At 37.9% G+C, this 20,467-nt stretch overlaps 1 protein-coding gene across 8 annotated transcripts in view; it reads right to left on the bottom strand.

The window, feature by feature from the left end:
• Nucleotides 1-20,467, bottom strand: part of Ankrd31 (ankyrin repeat domain 31) — a 193,740-nt gene that overhangs the window by 42,332 nt on the left and 130,941 nt on the right. For 6 of the 8 annotated variants that reach the window (XM_063282676.1, XM_039103463.2, XM_063282675.1 and 3 more), the window contains 2 exons: nt 12,662-13,652; nt 4,986-5,126 (listed from right to left, as the gene is read on the bottom strand). In XM_063282676.1, the coding sequence (XP_063138746.1) occupies nt 4,986-5,126; nt 12,662-13,652 (1,132 nt within the window). The remainder of the gene's footprint in view (nt 1-4,985; nt 5,127-12,661; nt 13,653-20,467) is intronic. The other 2 variants (XM_063282678.1, XM_063282679.1) reach the window with 1 other exon arrangement.

Below are 20,467 nucleotides of genomic sequence, written 5' to 3'. Positions count from 1 at the left end.
ATGGAGCTCTACCGAATTCCTTCTATGAAGCCACAATTACTCTTATATCTAAACCACACAAAGACCCAACCAAAAAAAAAAAAAAAAGAGAACTTCAGACCAATTTCCCTTATGAATATCAACGCAAGAATACTCAATAAAATTCTGGCAAACCGAATCCAAGAGCACATCAAAACAATCATCCACCATGACCAAGTAGGCTTCATCCCAGGCATGCAGGGATGGTTTAATATACGGAAAACCATCAACGTGATCCATTATATAAACAAACTGAAAGAACAAAACCACATGATCATTTCATTAGATGCTGAGAAAGCATTTGACAAAATTCAACACCCCTTCATGATAAAAGTCCTGGAAAGAATAGGAATTAAAGGCCCATACCTGAACATAGTAAAAGCCATAATACGGCAAACCAGCAGCTAACATTAAACTAAATGGAGAGAAACGTGAAGCAATCCCACTAAAATCAGGGACTAGACAAGGCTGCCCACTCTCTCCCTACTTATTCAATATAGTTCTGGAAACTCTAGCCAGAGCAAGCAGACAACAAAAGGAGATCAAAGGGATACAGATTGGAAAGGAAGAAGTCAAAATATCACTATTTGTAGATGACATGATTGTATATTTAAGTGATCCCAAAAGTTCCAGCAGAGAACTACTAAACCTGATAAACACCTTCAGCAAAGTGGCTGGGTATAAAATTAACTCAAATAAATCATTAGCCTTCTTCTACACATAAGAGAAACAAGCCAAGAAAGAAATTAGGGAAATGACACCCTTCATAATAGTCCCAAATAATATAAAATATCTTGGTATGATTTTAACTAAGCAATTGAAAGATCTGTATGATAAGAACTTCAAGCCTCTGAAGAAAGAAATTGAAGAAGATCTCAGAAGATGGAAAGATCTCCCATGCTCATGGATTAGCAGGATTAACATAGTAAAAATGGCCACTTTTATCAAAAGTCATCTACATATTGAATGCAATCCCCATCAAAATTCCAACCCAATTCTTCATAGAGTTAGACAGAACAATTTGCAAATTCATCTGGAATAACAAAAACCCACAATAACTAAAACTATCCTCAACAATAAAAGGACTTCAGGGGGAATCACTATCCCTGAACTCAAGCAGTGTTACAGAGCAATAGTGATAAAAACTGCATAGTATTGATACAGAGACAGGCAGATAGACCAGTGGAATAGAATTGAACGCCCAGAAATGAACCCACACACGTATGGTCACTTGATTTTTTACAAAGGAGCCAAAACCATCCAATGGAAAAAAGATAGCATTTTCAGCAAATGGTGCTGGTTCAACTGGAGGTCAGCATGTAGAAGAATGCAGATCGATCCATGCTTATCACCCTGTACAAAGCTTAAGTCCAGGTTTATCAAGGACCTCCAAGTGGATCAAACCAGATACACTCAAACTAATAGAAGAAAAAGTGGGGAAGCATCTCAAACACATGGGCACTGGAGAAAATTTCCTGAACAAAACACCAATGGCTTATGCTCTAAGATCAAGAATCGACAAATGGGAGCTCATAAAACTGCAAAGCTTCTGTAAAGCAAAGGACACTGTGGTTAGGATAAAACAGCAACCAGCAGATTGGGAAAAGATCTTTACCAATCCTACAATAGATAGAGGCCTTATATCCAAAATATACAAAGAACTCAAGAAGTTAGACCGCAGGGAGACAAATAACCCTATTAAAAATGGGGTTCAGAGCTAAACAAAGAATTCATAGCTGAGGAATGCCGAATGGCTGAGAAACACCTAAAGAAATGTTCAACATCTTTAGTCATAAGGGAAATGCAAATCAAAACAACCCTGAGATTTCACCTCACACCAGTGAGAATGGCTAAGATCAAAAACTCAGGTGACAGCAAATGCTGGAAGGGATGTGGAGAAAGAGGAACACTCCTCCATTGTTGGTGGGATTGCAGACTGGTACAACCATTCTGGAAATCAGTCTGCAGGTCCCTCAGAAAATTGGACATTGAACTACCTGAGGACCCAGCTAAACCCCTCTTGAGCATATACCCAAAAGATGCCCCAACATATAACAAAGACACATGTTCCCATATGTTCATAGCAGCCTTATTTATAATAGCCAGAAGCTGGAACGAACCCAGATGCCCTTCAACGGAGAAATGGATACAGAAAATGTGGTACACAATGGAACATTACTCACCTATCAAAAACAATGACTTTATGAAAGTCATAGGCAAATGGATGGAACTGGAAAATATCATCCTGAGTGAGGTAACCCAATCACAGAAAAACACACATGGTATACACTCATTGACAAGTGGCTATTAGCCCAAATGCTTGAATTACCCTAGATGCACAGAACACATGAAACTCAAGAAGGATGACCAAATTGCGAATGCTTCACTCCTTCTCTAAAAGGGGAACAAGAATACCCTTGGCAGGGAGTAGTGAGTCAAAATTTAGAACAGATGCAGAAGGAACGACTATTCAGAGCCTGCCCCACATGTGGCCCATACATATACGGCCACCAAACTAGATAAGATGGATGAAGCAAAGAGGTGCAGGCTGTCAGGAACCGGATGTAGATCTCTCCTGAGAGACACAGCCAGAATACAGCAAATACAGAGGTGAATGCCAGCAGCAATCCACTGAACTGAGAACGGGACCCCTGTTGAAGGAATCAGAGAAAGGACTGGAAGAGCTTGAAGGGGCTCGAGACCCCATATGAACAACAATGCCAACCAACCAGAGCTTCCAGGGACTAAGCCACTACCCAAAGACTATACATGGACTGACCCTGGACTCTGACCTCATAGGTAGCAATGAATATCCTAGTAAGAGCACCAGTGGAAGGGGAAGCCCTGGGTCCTGCCAAGACTGAACCCCAAGTGAACGTGATTGTTGGGGGGAGGGTGGTAATGGGGGGAGGATGGGGAGGGGAACACCCATAAAGAAGGGGAGGGGTAGGGGTAGGGGGATGTTGGCCTGGAAACTGGGAAGGGGACTAACAACTGAAATGTAAATAAGAAATACTCAAGTTTATAAAGATAAAAAAAAAAGAAATGTAAATAAGAAATACCCAATTTAATATAGATGGAGAAAAAAAGTAATCTAAGGCTGTGTTCATGATCTGGACGTATGTCTTACACCAAGGATAATCTGATATTTTAGTGCCTCACTTACACATAGATGCTAAACCATATGACTAGCTGATGCAACTGATAAGAAAGCAGTAGGAGCAAGATTATATATAAGGGAGGCACTTGTATAGCAGGAGCCATATGGAGTAGCCAGCTACTCAAATGCAGGTAACACAGTAGTTCCAATAAAAGAAAATTGTGGGCAAAGTGAGTCCTCCTGTGTAGCAAAGCATCCTTAGGTCAAGAAACCAAAACCAACAACCTGCCAGACTCATGGTATGAGGAAAAAGTCTGTTATCTGCAAATGGTATAATTTATCACAATTTAAAAATGCTGCAATGAAAGGGATTTAAGATACTAACTGCTAAGATGTTAACTGCTAACATTAAAAGGAATGACACATCCATGAGAAGGACTTGGAGAAAAGGATCAAGGAGGAACTGAAAGTAGATACTGCAACGATTCCCCGGGAGAAAAAGACTCACGTTTTTGGTGGAGAGGAGTGGAGAAGGCACAGCAGACAGACTACTTAACATTCAAAATCTGAAGCACGCAAGTAAAACACAGTACTAGAACTACTCCCACCCAGATCTAGAACAGCGCTCAACCTTCCTATGGCTGCAACTCTTTAAAACACTTCTTTATACTATAGTGATCCTAATCATACAATTATTTCATTGCTCCTTTATAACTGTAATTTTGCTGTTATGAATCACAATGTAAACATCTGACTTCAGGATATCTGATATGGTGTCCACTACAGGGGTCAAGACGCACGGCTGAGACTCACTGAGAGGAATGCCAAGTTAGGGGCATAGCAGGGAGTGGGAGGGAGCTAAGCTGGACAAAAATGAGAATTTTGATAATTTGTGCTTTGCGGCTTAAGTGGCTAGTGGAGTTTAGGTGTATCAGCTATTCTTACAGTCTCTATTGTTGTAATGAAACATGACTAAAACAGAAACGGCAAGTTAGGGAGAAAAGGGTTTCTCTGCTTTATGCTTTCTTCATTGAAGGAAGTCAGGAGAAGTCACACAGGACAGGAGCCTGGAGGCAGAGGTCATGGAAGGGTGCTGCTTACTGGCTTTCTCCTCCTGCTTTCTTATGGAACCCAGCATCCACAGTGGGTTGGTCCCTCCCCTGCTGACCATTAATTAAGAAAATGCTCTACAGGCTGTGTACAGCCCTATCTTAGGGAGACATTTTCTTAATTGAGGATCTCTCTTCTCAGAGGACGTTAGCTTGTGTTCTGTTAACATAAAACTACCAAGGTGGATTTGAAGATTCATGGTTTCTCTTTTGAGTCAATTATTATAAGATGGTTCCTAAAGCAGTGAAGTCCTAAATGGGCCTGTAATTCAGAAGCCAGGACTGAGCTACTGAGGCTACTCAGTCTAAGAGGTTAAATTGAAAAGGAGAAAAGTAATTCTTTGAGTGATTGGAGGATAATGCCATGATCAGAAATGAAAATGTAATATAGTGAGATAAGCCTTAGGATTCTTGCCCATTCCTTTTGTATTTAGGGAAATATTTGGGCTTTGTTTGATTAGAATAATAACCACATAGCCACTTCAATGATCCTGAATTTTCTATATGGATTCATAAACCTGAAACTGCTTGAAAGAAAAAAAGAGATGCACAGGTACACTGACGTTTCTGACAGTAGATAAAAAAGCAAGAACAGGCACAGTCAAACACACTACCTGCCTTTAGGAATTCTGTAAACAGATCTGTAGAAAAGGAGACACAGCTTGTCACAGGACACACATTCAGGGACATAAACCCAATCAGCAATATTTCAAATTTCTTTTAGAGATGTTTGAAACTAAAATGTAAGAATAACTCACCTTATTCCAAGCGTAATTCCAGGTCACATAACTGCCACCTCCCAGGACATCCTTGAGCCAGGTAACTGGGTTCTGGTAAATCTGACCATTTTCTACCTTCAGTTTACCACTCAGTAAAACACTGGCTCTGTGGGTTGTCTCCTGAGGTGAAAAACAGTGTAAGGTAATCAATTGCTGAACTGTGCGAACTTTTGTTTCTGGCCATGATAAGAGTCAGATTTACTGTAACACCTGACGCTCCCCATCCAACACCATGCAAACAAACAAACAACGAAACAAACAAATTAGCAACAACAACAAAACAAAAAAAACAAAATAAAAAACCCCAAACTTAACAAAATATATAGAACAATGTTTTGTAAGATGCTGAGTATCAGGCAAAACAACCACACTGAGCACTGAGCTGTATGAAACACGGCCATGGAGTGGGACAGAAGGACCCCAGCGGGTCTCTGGCTAGCCAACCTAGAAGAAGCAGTGAGCTTCAGATTCAGTGAGAGACCTTGTTTTTAAAAAAGACTGACAGCAATAGAGGAAGACGCCCAACACTTCTGGTATCTATGGTTGCATACACACACAAGTGCACACATGTGCATATATCACACACACGGGGGGGGGGAGGAGAAGGAGGGAGAGAGAACTCTAAAATGGGTGAAAATATGACATATTGAACTACAGGAGTGTAACAAAAGCAGTGAGCAACAGGGTGTCCTTTTTGAGTGCAAGGCGGGGCTGGAGACAGGGTTTCAGTATGGTTAGTTTTAAACATACAATCCTCCTGTTTCGGTCTACCAAGCTACTAATCTAGCTTTAGAATAGTATTTGCATCTATCTATATAATAATTCTCAGTTTGATGGCTTAACTTTTAAGATACTTGAAAAAGAAACAATGCAGAAGAAAACAAGCAATTTAAAAAGTAACAAACATTGGAATAAAAACAAAACAAACAATAAAAAATCATTTGGGAAAAAGCAATAAATCAAAAGGTTTTTTAAAAGATGTAATTTTAAAAAAATTACAAACCTAAGCTAAATGACTAAGAAAATGAAGTGAGACAATTCGAAGGATGAGGGTTGAAACAGGAGATATTAATATTGATATTATAGAAATAAAATGTTAAAGAGAACACTATGAATAATTATATACTGGTAGGTTAGATTAGCAAATTCTCTGAAATAAATAAACTGCCAAAACTGACTCAAGAAAGAACAATCTAGAAATACCTGTAACAAACAAATTAGCAACAAAACATTACTCACAAAGAAGAGCCCAGGCACAAAGGGCTTTACTTCTTAGCACTGAGAAAACGTTAAAGCAGACTTAGCATTAGTTCTTTACAAACTTTTCCAAAAATCAGGAGAGAGGATCATTTGTGAACTCATTCTGAGGTCAGTGTTACTATGATACTAAAACCGTAACAGTTCAGCATCTCTAATGCATATGGACAAAGTGAATATTTAACAAAATGCTGGAGATTCAAATTCAACAACACATAAAAGAATCCTAGACCAACCAAGTGGAACTCAAGGGTTAACATCCAAGGGTCAACTAGTGCTATATATAGTGCCATATTGTCAATGAGAATTCCTACAAGGAAGCCATGTTTGCAGCCACCGACTGATTGGACTGCGGTGATGTAGAGAAGTCGGAATGCTGGAGGCTGAAGGGCTAATTACCTTATCTTGTCTACCTCTATGTCAGAACCAAGACCCTTTGATGAACAGATAAAACCTTTTAAGGTTTGTTAATTTAGCAGATTAGCTTCCACTAACCTAAAATCTGAGCCACTGTCACTCGAAATGGCTCAAAGCCACTGTCACTCGAAATGGCTCAAAGCCACTGTCACTCGAAATGGCTCAAAGCCACTGTCACTCGAAATGGCTCAAAGCCACTGTCACTCGAAATGGCTCAAATAAACTCTTATCCCCTTCAAGATGACAGCTGTAGGTTTTGTGTATTTTCTTGTATCAGCAATATCAATAGAACAGAAATAATCCATGTGATTCCTCCCAATTGATGGATAGAGCATTAGATAAAATCCTACACCCTTTCCTGATAAAAACACCCAGTGAACTAAGAGGAAAAGAGAACTGCTCAAAGCTGATAAAAAAATGTTTGAAAAAATCTTGAGTTAACATCATACTTAATAGCAAAACTGTCTTAGGAAATAGATATCAGCCTATATTCTTTTATTTCCCCTTATTAGGTCTGTGCAGCCAGGTAACAAAATCAACCACAAAGCACAACCACGGCAAAACAGCATCTTTTATTACTAAAGCGTATGCTCATTTACAAAGCAAATTCAATAGCATTTCCAAACATTCCTTAAGTAATGAGCTTAGCAAATCTGTAAGAAACTATTTCAATATCCAAATGTCAACTTCTTGAAACTAGCAATAAGCAACTAGAAATTGAAATTTTAAAAGCTGAATAAATGGGGGCTGGAGAGATGGCTCAGTGGTTAAAAACACTGACTGCTCTTCCAGAGGTCCTGAGTTCAACATGGTGGCTCACAACCATCCATAATGGGATCCGATCCCCTCTTCTGGTGTGTCTGAAGACAGTTACAGTGTCCTTATATACAATAAATAAATACTTTCTTTTAAAAAAATTAAAAGAAAAAAAGAAAAATTGGATAAATGACATTATCAAGATATGAACTATTTAGCAAAGAATCTAATGAAAGATAAGAAAGACATGAAAAGTGAGCTACTCTGCTCTACTGAGCAAAATTCAAAGACCAAAATAAATGGAAGAACGTGCTGCACTCATGGGCTCAACAAGCCCACCTACCGCCCACCCTTCTTTCCCAGCTAATTCACACATTTAATGGGATGTCAATAAAGCATCAGTTTTTTTGGTAGCAGAAGTTGACACACTCATCCTAAACTTCACATGGGACCTACAGTAGTCAAATACGTTTGTAAGAGAGTGGAAGGCTAACATTAACATTACTGAACAGAAAGTGTAAAGAAGAATCAGAAGATTAGCATTAACTGAATTTTAAGACGTTATTCTACAGCAACGACAATCAAGGCAGTTTAATACTAACAGAAAGCTAAACAAATAAATGATGAAGCATTAGGGAATCCAGAAACAGACATGTTTTTTTTTTTAAACAGAGATACACAGGCAATCCATTAGAACAAGGATGGCTCCTTCAATTATACCGACAGACCGACTAGCTATTCAAATTAGCGACTGGGAATGGGCTTGGGAGTGGCGGCTTACATATGTAATCCCAGAATTTGGAGGGCTGAGGAAGGAGGATCACTACAAGTTAGGCTTGGCTACATAAAGAGTTCCAGGCCATCCCGGAATACAGAGTAAGATACTGTCTCAAAAATAGATAAAAATAAACTTATCTTATCTATAAAAATAATTATTCCCCATATAGATATGCTCATATATAAATAGATATTCTTCCTTGTAAATAACTTAAATTTAAATTAATAAGAAAAATTTAAATTAATATTAATTAAATATAAATATTACATCACATTATATATAAGCAAAATTTTAATTAGTATGAAAAATAATAAATTAGTATGAAGGTTAATTAAATTAAATTTCAACTAAGTATGAAGATCAATTTAGGATAAATCTTAGCTCTAAAACTATAAAATTATGCTCGATCTTTAGCCCTTGTGGATTACCCTTTTGTGAAATGTAATCGATGAAGTCACAGGATCATGTGCAGTCACAGTAAAGAAACCTAAGGATCACAGCCCCACAACTGCAACTACTTAATGAACTCACTCGCTTTAAGGGGAAAACTGTCAGAATTCTATGAGAAAATCATTGTCATTTTGAGTCAAATACTTTTTCAGTTTCATTTGGTTATAAGATATTTTGGTTTACGTTTTAAATTGAACTAGAACTGTATCGTTTCCTCCCTCCAGCCCTCCCTGCCCTTTCCTCCATCTTCTTCCATGTCCCCTCCCCCACTCCCTCTCAATCCATGGCTTCTTTTTCTCAACATGGACGTGAGTGATGGCTCATCTTCATTGTCAGCCTGATGGTATCTGGAATCAACTAAAACCCAAGATTCTGGATGTGCCAGTGAGGGATTTTCTTAACTTGATTAAGACTGAAAATCTTACCAACTCATCCTAATCAAATTATTATTTAATTAAAAATAATTTGAGGTTGGAAGACCCACTTTGGGCCACACCTTCTAGTGACAGCCCACATACAAGGACAGGAAGAATTAGGCTTTAATTTTGCCTGTTTGCCTTCACTGTAACTGGCCAGATTGTCTTCTCCCCTATTGCTGTATAAAGTATTAAATCCAACTTCTTCAGGGCTCCAAAGTAGACTGAAAACCAGAAATTCTCCAGAAACCCTCTGGAACTCAAGCACAAGATTGGGACCGCAGAGACATCAAGTTTAGTGGACCAAACAACTACTGAATTTCTGACCTTTTCATTATATGGTGACCATTGTTGGACGATCTGGACTGCATCGTGTAGATCAGTCTAATAAATCCCTTTAATGTAATTCCATCAGTTCTGCACCTAGACAAGCCTAAGTACCACAAATACATAGATACATAAATACAGTCCACTGAATCTGTTTAGTGCTGCTTTTAAGTACACGATTTCAGTGCTGACCATTCTTGGGAAGACTCCCTGTTTGCAAACTGTAAGTCACTCTGGAGTCTACTGGATGGCCTGATTCTACTACTTCTTGGCATAGACTCAAAAGACTGCCTCCTACTCACAGTAGCTAGGGAATGGAAACAGCAGAAACGTGTTTCATCTGGTTAACGGAAATGAAAACATGATGCATATACTGTGGAATACTACTCAGATATGGAGAAAATTAAATCATGAAACTTGCAGATATATAGATGTCACTAGAAAATATTGTCTGAGGTAACTCAGACACAGAAAGACAGACTAACATTATATGTTCTTTCCCATTGGTGGCTCCTTGCTTTAAATCTTCATAAGTGAATATATGACCAGAGTAACTGCATAAACCAGAAAAATAAAAGAGGACCATGGTGTGAGCTAGCTAGAGAGGGAGTAGCAGGATATAAGTGATGCGAAAGGGAAATAGAGAAAGTTGGGAGGTGGCCTTCAGTTAGGAAGCAGGGAGGGAGGCCAATACAGGAAGAAAAGGATTGGGAATGGATAACACACACACACACACACACACACACACACACACACACACACACACCTTGAATGAAACCTCCTTTTGAGTTGTTGTTCAGGGAAGTCCAAGAGATTCCCCAAACATCATAGACTACTGTGTTGGACTTAGTTGTCCCCCAGTGGTTGAAGGTTGTGTCCCTAAGACACCATGTACTTTGGACACAGGACTTGGAAGATTTGACCTGGATCTGAAAGTGTCCTTGCTCAGGGCTAGCTTTCATAGTATCAGAAAGTGCTATGCAAGCTGACCAGGGAGAGATCAACCAACAATCCTACTTAGCTGTGATGTCTATAAGAATCACAAAAATGGCCAACCCTGAAAGATAGTCCTAAAGGAGCAAAATGGCAGCAATACCTTGGCACTAATCAAGGGCTGTCTATAGGGCCTAAAGTCTGTTCAAGACGAGGGAAATCATGCCTGAGGCTACTGAGGCCATGGATTTTAGAGGAGAATCTACTTAAATAATTTGTAAATAGTGCATGAAGAACCGGTTAAAAAAATTAGCAATAGATCTGAACCAAACAATACCTGAACCAAAAAGTAAATATGGATGGCCAATAGCACAAGAAAATATGTTCAACATCATCAACTGTGGATATGAAAATTAAAGCCACAATGATAAGCAGTACACACACACACACACACACACACACACACACACACACACACACACACACACTATCTAACACACAATACATCCACACTATCTGTTAGCAAGGTTACAATTAGAGGACTGACCATACTTTGCACTGGTGATGATGTGGAGCAACTAGAGCTCTCATGCACAAATGGCGCATGCACCAGATTTTGTAAGTAGCTTCTGCCATTTATTCATTTATTTATTTATTTATTTTTCTTTCTCTCTCTCTCTCTCTCTCTCTCTCTCTCTCTCTCTCTCTCTTTCTTTCTTTCTTTCTTTTCTTCGGAGCTGAGGACTGAACCCAGGGCCTTGCGCTTTCTAGGTAAGCGCTCTACCACTGAGCTCAATCCCCAACCCCCCGCCATTTCTTTAAAGGTGAAATGTATAACTAGCTTAGGATTCAGTAACTCCATTCATAAAGTATTTACCCAAGAAAAATGAAAGTCTATCTCATACCAAAACCTGCATAAGAAAATTCATACCAGCTTTATATGTAATAGCCAGCACCTGGAAACAACATAAATATCTTGTCCTGACTTCTTCCAGTGACAGGCTGATCTGGAAGTGTAATCAAATAAACCCTTTCCTCCCCAATTTGCTTTGTGGTCATGGTGTTTTGTCCACAGCAACAGAAACCCTGACTAAGACACTATGGTGTTATGCAAAACAAACTACTACCTAGAAATAAAAAGCAATGAAAAAGGCAACTCTTAAATAATTAGACTACAAGACACGAGTCGACAAAAATTAATATGTAAAGAATAATTCTCATAAATCAAATTCTAAGAAATGCAAATTAGAAACACAAAGCACAAAAGCAATTGTCCAAGGCAGGGAAGGGAGAGAGAGAGCGAGAGAGAGAAAGCAGGCCCTAAGAATCATCTGGAGCAGATGGATAGTTTATTGTTTGTAGACAGAATTTCACAGGTAAATACATATGTCAAACTTGTCAGATAGTGCACTTTGAATATGCATAGTGTTCTGTATACAAATTATACCTCCACAAAACTCTACTGAAAATTTATTAAGCTGATCCAGAGAAGTAGCTACAACTGTCAAAATCTGAGTAACTATAACTTACCTGCTAAAATTGATGTGCTCTGGTTAATGAAGTTATTACTTATCAAATAAGTTGGCAGGCAAACTAGAACATTGAAGGAAATGAGATCTAACCATAATGTGATTAGAGAACCGTAATTTGAAACTTTAATATTAAACAGCATGGTTCTTAGCTTGTAAGTAAAGCTTTTAAAGCAGGAAAATCTTTGTCCAGGAATGAGCAGAGTAGGAAACACAGTCATTCAAGTTAAATTCTGGTAAGGCAGGGCTGATTTCTGAAAGAGCAGTCTATAAGCAAAGAAGCATATTCAAGACTTGGTGATCTTTTTCATGATAAATTTGTCTTTCAAAAAGTGAGAAGAAACTAAATATTTTAATAGGTACATCTAATAGAATATTTTCTCACCATCCACTTTTATGCATATATTATATTTTTAGTTGAGTTTCTTATTGAAACTTCAAGTGTGGTTTTAAACTGAGCCTCTATGGAAGAAAAATTAACACATACCTGGGGATGGCTTAGCAGTGTTTTGGTAGTTCTTGAACCTAGTTTGGAACTAATAACAATGATTTCCGATCTTTGCTCTTAAATTCTTCCTGCTACAATATAATTGACTGACTAGTTGAGGAACAAAGATGTTAATGAGTAAATTCTATCAGGACAAATCCAGAATAAGGTATGGATTTCTTCTTAAAGATTTAATGGGTAGGTCTCTCCATTCAGAAAGCACAGTCAAATCTTATTTCCTATATGCCTATACTATTTATACCAACACTACTCATAAAATCTGCAAGAATTTAGAGAAAAAATACCTGGGTTTTAAATTCCAGAATGTTATTTCCTGGATTAATTCTTCCAAGTAAAATCAAGTCTTTCAGCTGCACAGTTTTCTTTCTGGGAGTTGTGCTGTGGTGTGGAGCCTTTTTAGAAGAAGGTTGATGGGCAGACACAGAGGGAGGAGAGATTTGCATGCTGTCTGCATTCAAAGCAACAGAAGCTGATTTCTTAAGACACGGCTTTGTCTGACGCGCAGTATAGGTATCTAAGATAGCAACAGTCTGCGCCAGAGGCTTAGATGCTCCCTCAGATGGTTGTTGGGAACCTGTTCTCTTGTTTCTTCTTTTTGGTTTACAACGGGAAAGGCCCTGATTCTGAGGAAAAGCCGGTAGACAGACATCATTTTGGGAAAATATACTTTTATCTTCTGAAATATTTATGGTGCCTGTTAGTGAAGGAGCATCAAATCCATAGCCTTTGACTGAAGTTTCTGGAAAAAAATTCTCTGCTTGTGAATACTCTGCTTGAGAAGTAAGAGCAACAGGTTGGGATGATGATGTCATTTTCTCAGTGTCATCTGAGGTGGATTTTAATAACCCACCTGAGGCACAATCCTGGACATTTTGTTTAGAATTTGTGTCACTTCCAGGGAATTCTTCTCCTCTTATTGCCTCTGCATTCAAACAAATGTTAGTATTCTGGCTGTCACTCTGTATTTCTGGAGAAAATGGCATTTCTTGCATACTTCTATAAGCAAGATTGTTAGGAGAAAGTGAGCCTGACTGGGCAAGAGCTGAGTTTCCCACTCCAGGAGGATCTTGGCTGGTCTTGTCACTGGAGATGTCTGAGTTACATGGCAGCTTCCTTAAATTATTACCAGATGATGGTGTGGCAGTCTTATAGTTTTGAATTTTCAGTCTTATCTTTTTTTGTTTCTTTGCTACAACTAAAAGACTCTTTTGTCTTGTGGCCAAGTTAGCCAGCTGTTCTCTCAGGGCCCCATGTTTAAATGACTCCATGGATACCCTATAAGAAACAGAAAAAATATTAGCACAGAAGATTTTCTTCACAGACTGTTGGATATAAAAGATGCTCTCTCTCTTAATGTGTATCAGCTTTAAGTATAACAAAACCTATATTTGAGATATATATATTTCCTTTGCAAGGAAACTGACCCTTATTTAATAAGAGTTGACTTTAATGCATTTTTAAATGTACTTATTTTACTATTGTAAGCATATGACATATGAATGATATATGTGCACCACATGCATGCTTGGTGCCAGGAATCATAAGCAGGCTTTGGATGCCCTGGAATTGGAGTTCTAGATGATTGTGAGTCAGCATGTAGGTACTGGGAATTGAACCTCAATCCTCTGAAAGGGCAACAAGTGCTCCTAGCCTTTGAGACAACTCTCCAGCTCCAGGTTGCCTTTTATTAAAAACAGAATATAACATTATCTGAGTGAATTTAAAAATGAAAACAGAACTTTGGTAATTATAGTATGTTGATTAGAAGGGAATGATTGGCAGTTGAACATTACTACTGTTACTAAATTTTCAATTTGTTTATCTGGTTTAAAGAAGAAATGGTTCATTATTAATTATATATGGGAGTAAGCTCAACTGAGGTTCCATAGCTACTGACTACAAGATTGTGTTTTGAATACTTCAGTGAGACCTGAGGATATAGTTAGTTCATTTGTATTCTGAATCTGCCCTGAGGCAGTTTCAAGTTAAGAAGGATCTACCAGAAAAAACATTAGCCCTAGCATCTTCAACTCCAACATCTCAGAATCTAAATGCTAAGCTAGAGGAAGGAATTCATCACACCTGCACACTGGTCTTTCAGTTAAGCACAGGTCCCTTACTGACCTTGGCTTCACTGGCTCTGAACCTTTTTGGCCTTAGGACTGATACATACTCTTGAGGAACCTAAACAGGTTTTGTTTGTACAAGCTGTATCTACCACTATTTATTATTTTAGAATTAAAACAGAAAAGTTCTAAAAAAGAATATAAAATATGTATTTTATAAGATAGCAGGTGGCCTTTGGGAAAATTCTATTAGATACTCACAAGTAAATGAGAAAAAAATAGCATCTTAGCATTTGAGAACATAGCTTCAACCTGACATAAGACAGTCTCAAGGACCTACCAATGGGCTATAGTATGTACTTTAAGAGCTACTGTTTTAAGGAAAAGCATTATAGAACTGGCTTGCTTTCCTATTAAAGTGCTTCCTATAGGTGCTGACACTGAACATGGGCTATGATAGAGAAACAGTATAATGATATTTTGACTTCTTCCTTTCCAATTTGTACCCCTTTGACCCCCTTTCTTTGTCTGATTGCTCTAGCCAGGACTTCGAGTAATACATTGAATAAGTAGGGAGAGAGTGAGCAGCCTTGTCTAGTCCCTGATTTTAATGGGATTGCTTCAAGTTTCTCTCCATTTAGTTTGATGTTGGCTACTGCTTTGCTGTATATTGCTTTTACTATGTTTAGGTATGGGCTGGAATTCCTGATCTTTCCAAGACTTTTAACATGAAGCGGTGCTGAATTGTGTCAAATGCAATCTCAGTATCTAACGAGATGATCATGTAGTTGTTTTTCTTTGATTTTGTTTATATACTGGATTATGTTGATGGATTTCCGTGTATTGACCCATCCCTGTAAACCTGGGATGAAGCCTACTTGATCATGATGGATGACCATTTTGCTGTGTTCTTGGATTTGGTTTGTGAGAATTTTATTGAGTATTTTTACATTGAGAAGTCAAAATAGCACTATTTGTAGACTATATGATAGTATAATTAAGTGACCCCAAAAATTCCACCAGAGAACTCCTAAACCTGATAAATAACTTCAGGATATAAAATTAGCTCAAACAAATCAGTAGCCTTCCTCTACTTAAAGAATAAACAGGCTGGGGAAAAAATTAGAGAAATGACATCCTTCACAATAGTCCCAAATAATATAAAATACCTTGGTATGACTCTAACCAAGCAAGTGAAAGATCTGTTATGACAAGGACTTCCAGGCTCTGAAGAAAGAAATCAAAGCAGATCTCAGAAGATGGAAAGACCTCCCATGCTCATGGATTGGCAGGATTAATATAGTAAAGATAGCCATCTTACCAAAAGCAATCTACAGATTCAATGCAATCCCTCTCAAAATTCCAATTCAATTCTTCATAGAATTAGAAAGAAAAATTTGCAAATTCATTTGGAATAACAAAAACACAGACTAGCAAAAACTATCCTCAACAATAAATGGACTTCTGGGGGAATCACCATCCCTGACCTCAAGCAGTATTACAGAGCAATAGTGATAAAAACTGTATGGTATTGGTCCAGAAACAGGCAGGTAGATCAGTGGAATAGAATTGAAGAACCAGAAATGAACCCACACACCTCTGGTCACTTGATCTTTCACAAAGGAGCTAAAACCATCCAATGGAAAAAAGATAGCATTTTCAAAATGGTTCTGGTTCAACTGGAGGTCATCATGTAGAAGAATGCAAATCCTTTCTTATCGCCCTGTAAAAGCTTAAGTCCAAGTGGATCAAGGACCTCCATATCAAACCAGATACACCGAATCCAATAGAAGAGAAAGTGGGGAAGAGCCTCGAACACATATGGAGAGAAGAAAATTTCCTGAACAGAAAGAACACCAATGGCTCAGGCTCTAAGATCACTTACAGACAAATGGGATCTCATATAATTGAAAAGTTTCTGTAAGGCAAAGGACAAACTGTAATCAGGACAAAATGGCAACCAACAGATTTGGAAAAGATCTTTATCAATTCTACTTCTGATAGAGGGCTAATATCCAATATATACAAAGAACTCAAGAAGTTAGACTCCAGAGAATCAAATAACCCTATTTAAAAAAAAGTCTACCAAAATGAACTCTCAATTCTGAACATCAATGCCCCAAATGCAAGGGCACCCACATTTGTAAAAGAAATGTTAGTAAATCTCAAAGCATACATTGAACCTCGTACAATAATAGTAGGAGACTTCAAAAACCCACTCTCAACAATGGACAGATCATGGAAACAGAAACAAAAAAGAGTCACAGTGAAACTAACAGAAGTTATGAACCAAATGGATTTAACAGATATCTACAGAACATTTCAACCTAAAACAAAAGAATATACTTCTCAGCATGTAAGGGTACCTTTTCCAAAACTGACCATATAATCACTCACAAAACAGGTCTCAACAGATACAAGAACATTGAAATAATCCCAAGCATCCTGTAAGATCATCATGGACTAAGGCTGGTCTTCAATAACAACAAAAACAATAGAAGGCCCACATACACATGGAAGCTTAACAACTCTCTACTCACTGATAACTTGATCAGGGAAGAAATAAAGAAATAAAAGACTTTCTAGAATTTAATGAAAATGAAGGCACAATAAACGCAAACTTATGGGACACAATGAAAGCAGCGCTAAGAGCTCTGAGTGCCTCCATAAAGAAAGTGGAGAGAGCATACACTAGCAGCTTAACAGCACACCTGAAATCTCTTGAGCAAAAAGAAGTAAATACACCAAACAGGCACAGATAGCAGGAAATAATCAAATTCAGGGCTGAAGTCAACCAAGTAGAAACAAAGAGAACTATACAAAGAATCAACAAAACCAGGAGTTGGTTCTTTGAGAAAATCAACAAAATAGATAAACTCTTAGCCAGCCTAACCAGAGGGCACAGAGAGTGTATCCAAATTAACAAAATCAGAAATGAAAAGGGAGACATAACTACAGAATCTGAAGGAATTTAAAAATTCATCAGATCATACTACAAAAGCCTATATTCAACAAAACTGAAAAATCTGGATGAAATGGATAATTTTCTACACAGATACTAGGTACCAAAGTAAAATTAGGATCAGATAAACCATGTTAACAGTTCCATAACACCTAAAGAAATAGTAGCAGTCATTAAAGTTTCCCAACCAAAAAAAGCCCAGGACTAGATGGATTTAGTGCAGAATTCTATCAGATCTTCAAAGAAGACCTAATATCAATAATTATCAAACTATTCCACAAAATAGAAACAGAAGGAATACTATATAATTCATTCTGTGAAGGCACAGTTACATTCATATCTAAACCACACAAAGACCCAACAAAGAATGAGAACTTCAGACCAATTTCCCTCCTGAATATTGATGCAAAAATATTAAAATTCTTGGAAACTAAATCCAAGAACACACCAAAACGATCATTCACCTGAACTTGAAGTTCTAACCAGAGTATTTAGACAACAAAAACAGGTCAAAGGGATAAAAATTGGAAAAGAAGAAGTCACAAAATCACTATTGCAGATTATATGATAGTATTCTTAAGTGACCCCCAAAAGTTCCACCAGAAAACTCCTAAACCTGATAAGCAACTTCAGCAAAGGGGCTGGATATAAAGTTAACTCAAACACAGCAGTAGCCTTCCTCTACACAACGGATAAATAGGCTGAGAAATAAATTAGGGAAATGACACCCTTCACAATAGTCACAAAGAATATAAAATTGCTTGAGGTGACTCTAACCAAGCAAGTGAAAGATCTGTATGATGAGAACTTCTGTAGGATGATGTCACAGGTGAGGCAGGTACAGGATAGAAGGAGGTCTGTCATTGGAGGAGAAGGAAGGATGGGCGGGAGAGAAGTTTGAAGGAAGAGGAGGAGACTAGGGGAGAGAGGAGGAGACAGGGCGGAAGAGAGAGGCAGAGAAGCCGTGGCAGGACAAGATGGCAGGTGATGTTAAGATTCTGCTCTGTGTATTTACAGGTTGTTATTAATGTTCTCAAGGGATGGATGGTACCAGGCTTTGTATGTTTAAGTGGGCAATTATATCTTACCAATTGCGTCAAAGATTGTTGTGTTGTGTGTTCTTTTATGTGAGGGTTTGAGTGTAAGAAAGTGTGCGGCTGGGCTGTGTTTCTGCCAAGATATCTAGCAGATATCTTGGTGCACCGCGGTGCGGACCTAGCAGGATAAAAGACAATGATACTCGTTATTATTTTTATATTTTTACAACAACAAACTTCAAGTCTCTGAAGAAAGAAATAAGAGAAGATCTCAGAAGATGGAAAGATCTTCCATGCTTATGGATTGGCAGGATTAATATAGTAAAAATGGCCATTTTACCAAAAGCAATCTACAGATTCAATGCAATCCATATCAAAATTCCAGCTCCATTCTTCAGAGGGGGGGAGGGGAGGAGGGGAGAAAGGGAGGGAGGGAGGGAGAGAGAGAGAGAGAGAGAGAGAGAGAGATTGATTCTCAAATTCATTTGGAACAACAAAAACCCAGGATAGCAAAAACTATTCTCAACAATATGAGAACTTCTGAGGGAATCACCATCCCTGACCTCAAGCTGTACTACAGAGCAATGGTGATTAAAAAAAAAAAAACCTGCATGGTATTGGTACAGAAACAGAAAGGATGATCAATGGAATAGAATTGAAGATCTAGAATTAAACCCCCATACCAAGGTCACCCAATCTTTGACAAAGAAGACAAAACCATCCAGTGGAGAAAAGATAGCATATTCAATAAATTGTGCTGGCTCAAGTGGTGGTCATCATGTAGAAAAATGCAAATTGACCTATTCTTATCTCCTTATACAAAGCTCAAGTCCAAGTGGATTAAGGACCTCCATTATAACCAGATACACTGAATCTAACAGAAGAGAAAGTGGGAAAGAGCCTTGAACACATTGGCACAGGGGAAATTTTCCTTAACAGAACACCAGTGGCTCAGGCTCTAAGATCAGTTACAGACAAATGGGATCTCATAAAATTGAAAAGCTTCTGTAAGGCAAGAACACTCACCAGAACAAAAAAGCAACCTACAGGTTGGAGAAAGATCTTTATCAATCCTACTTCTGATAGAAGACTAATATCCAATATCTACAAAGAACTCAAGAAGTAAAGACTGCAGAGAACACAAATAATCCTATTAAAAATTGGGTATAGAGCCCAACAAAGAATTCTCAACTGAGAAATCTTGAATGGATATGACATACCTAAAGAAATGTTCAAAGACATGAATAAATGGTACCTAGAGAAATAAATGTATTTGGGCATGTAAAAATATGACCAGGTTTTCTAAATGCCATTAAACATACATTGTAATTCTTTTTTCTTATATATATTGACTAGTCATTAGTTTAGATTCTGGAAAACACTGTTGGTGAGGGTGTAAGGAAAGACTGTTGGAGGTACATGGACATGATTATAGAGGATAATTTGACGATCTTAAACTCAATTACATATACATTCATTCTTCAATCTAGTAATTCCACTTCTGGACATGTGACCTAAAGGTCTATTTATGGATAGCTGAAATATTGTATGAATATTACTATTTTGCATTACTTATTCTAATACTTGAGCTTGATATCAGGGACTTGCACATAAAACTGGGCAAACCGCTTTATCATTGAGCTGTACCTCTAATCTTTGTAAAAGATTATTGATTGTAGTACAGTTTGTTTTGTAATAAGAGATTAAAAATTATGTACTCCTAATACCATGATTGGATTAAAAAAACCCATTATATCTACTCAAGTAAAGTGTTTGTACTTACGTGGGGAAAAAAGGAAGGTACAGATTTCTGGGTATGATGACTGACTTATAGAAGGTACCTCTGTGACCTAGTGAATGACATGTATAAAAATAAAAAGACTTGAAAAAAAATAAAAAAAAATGTAAAAAAAAAAAAAGAAATGTTCAACATCCTTAGTCATCAGCGAAATGTCAATAAAAACAACCCTGAGACTTCATGTCACCCCAGTTAGAATGTCTAAGACCAAAAACTCAGGTGACAGC

This window comes from Rattus norvegicus, chromosome 2 (assembly GCF_036323735.1).
Source record: "Rattus norvegicus strain BN/NHsdMcwi chromosome 2, GRCr8, whole genome shotgun sequence".
NCBI classification, from domain to species: Eukaryota; Metazoa; Chordata; class Mammalia; order Rodentia; family Muridae; genus Rattus; species Rattus norvegicus.
Note: the sequence above shows the minus strand (reverse complement) of the source record. Positions and strands in the feature narration are given on the sequence as shown.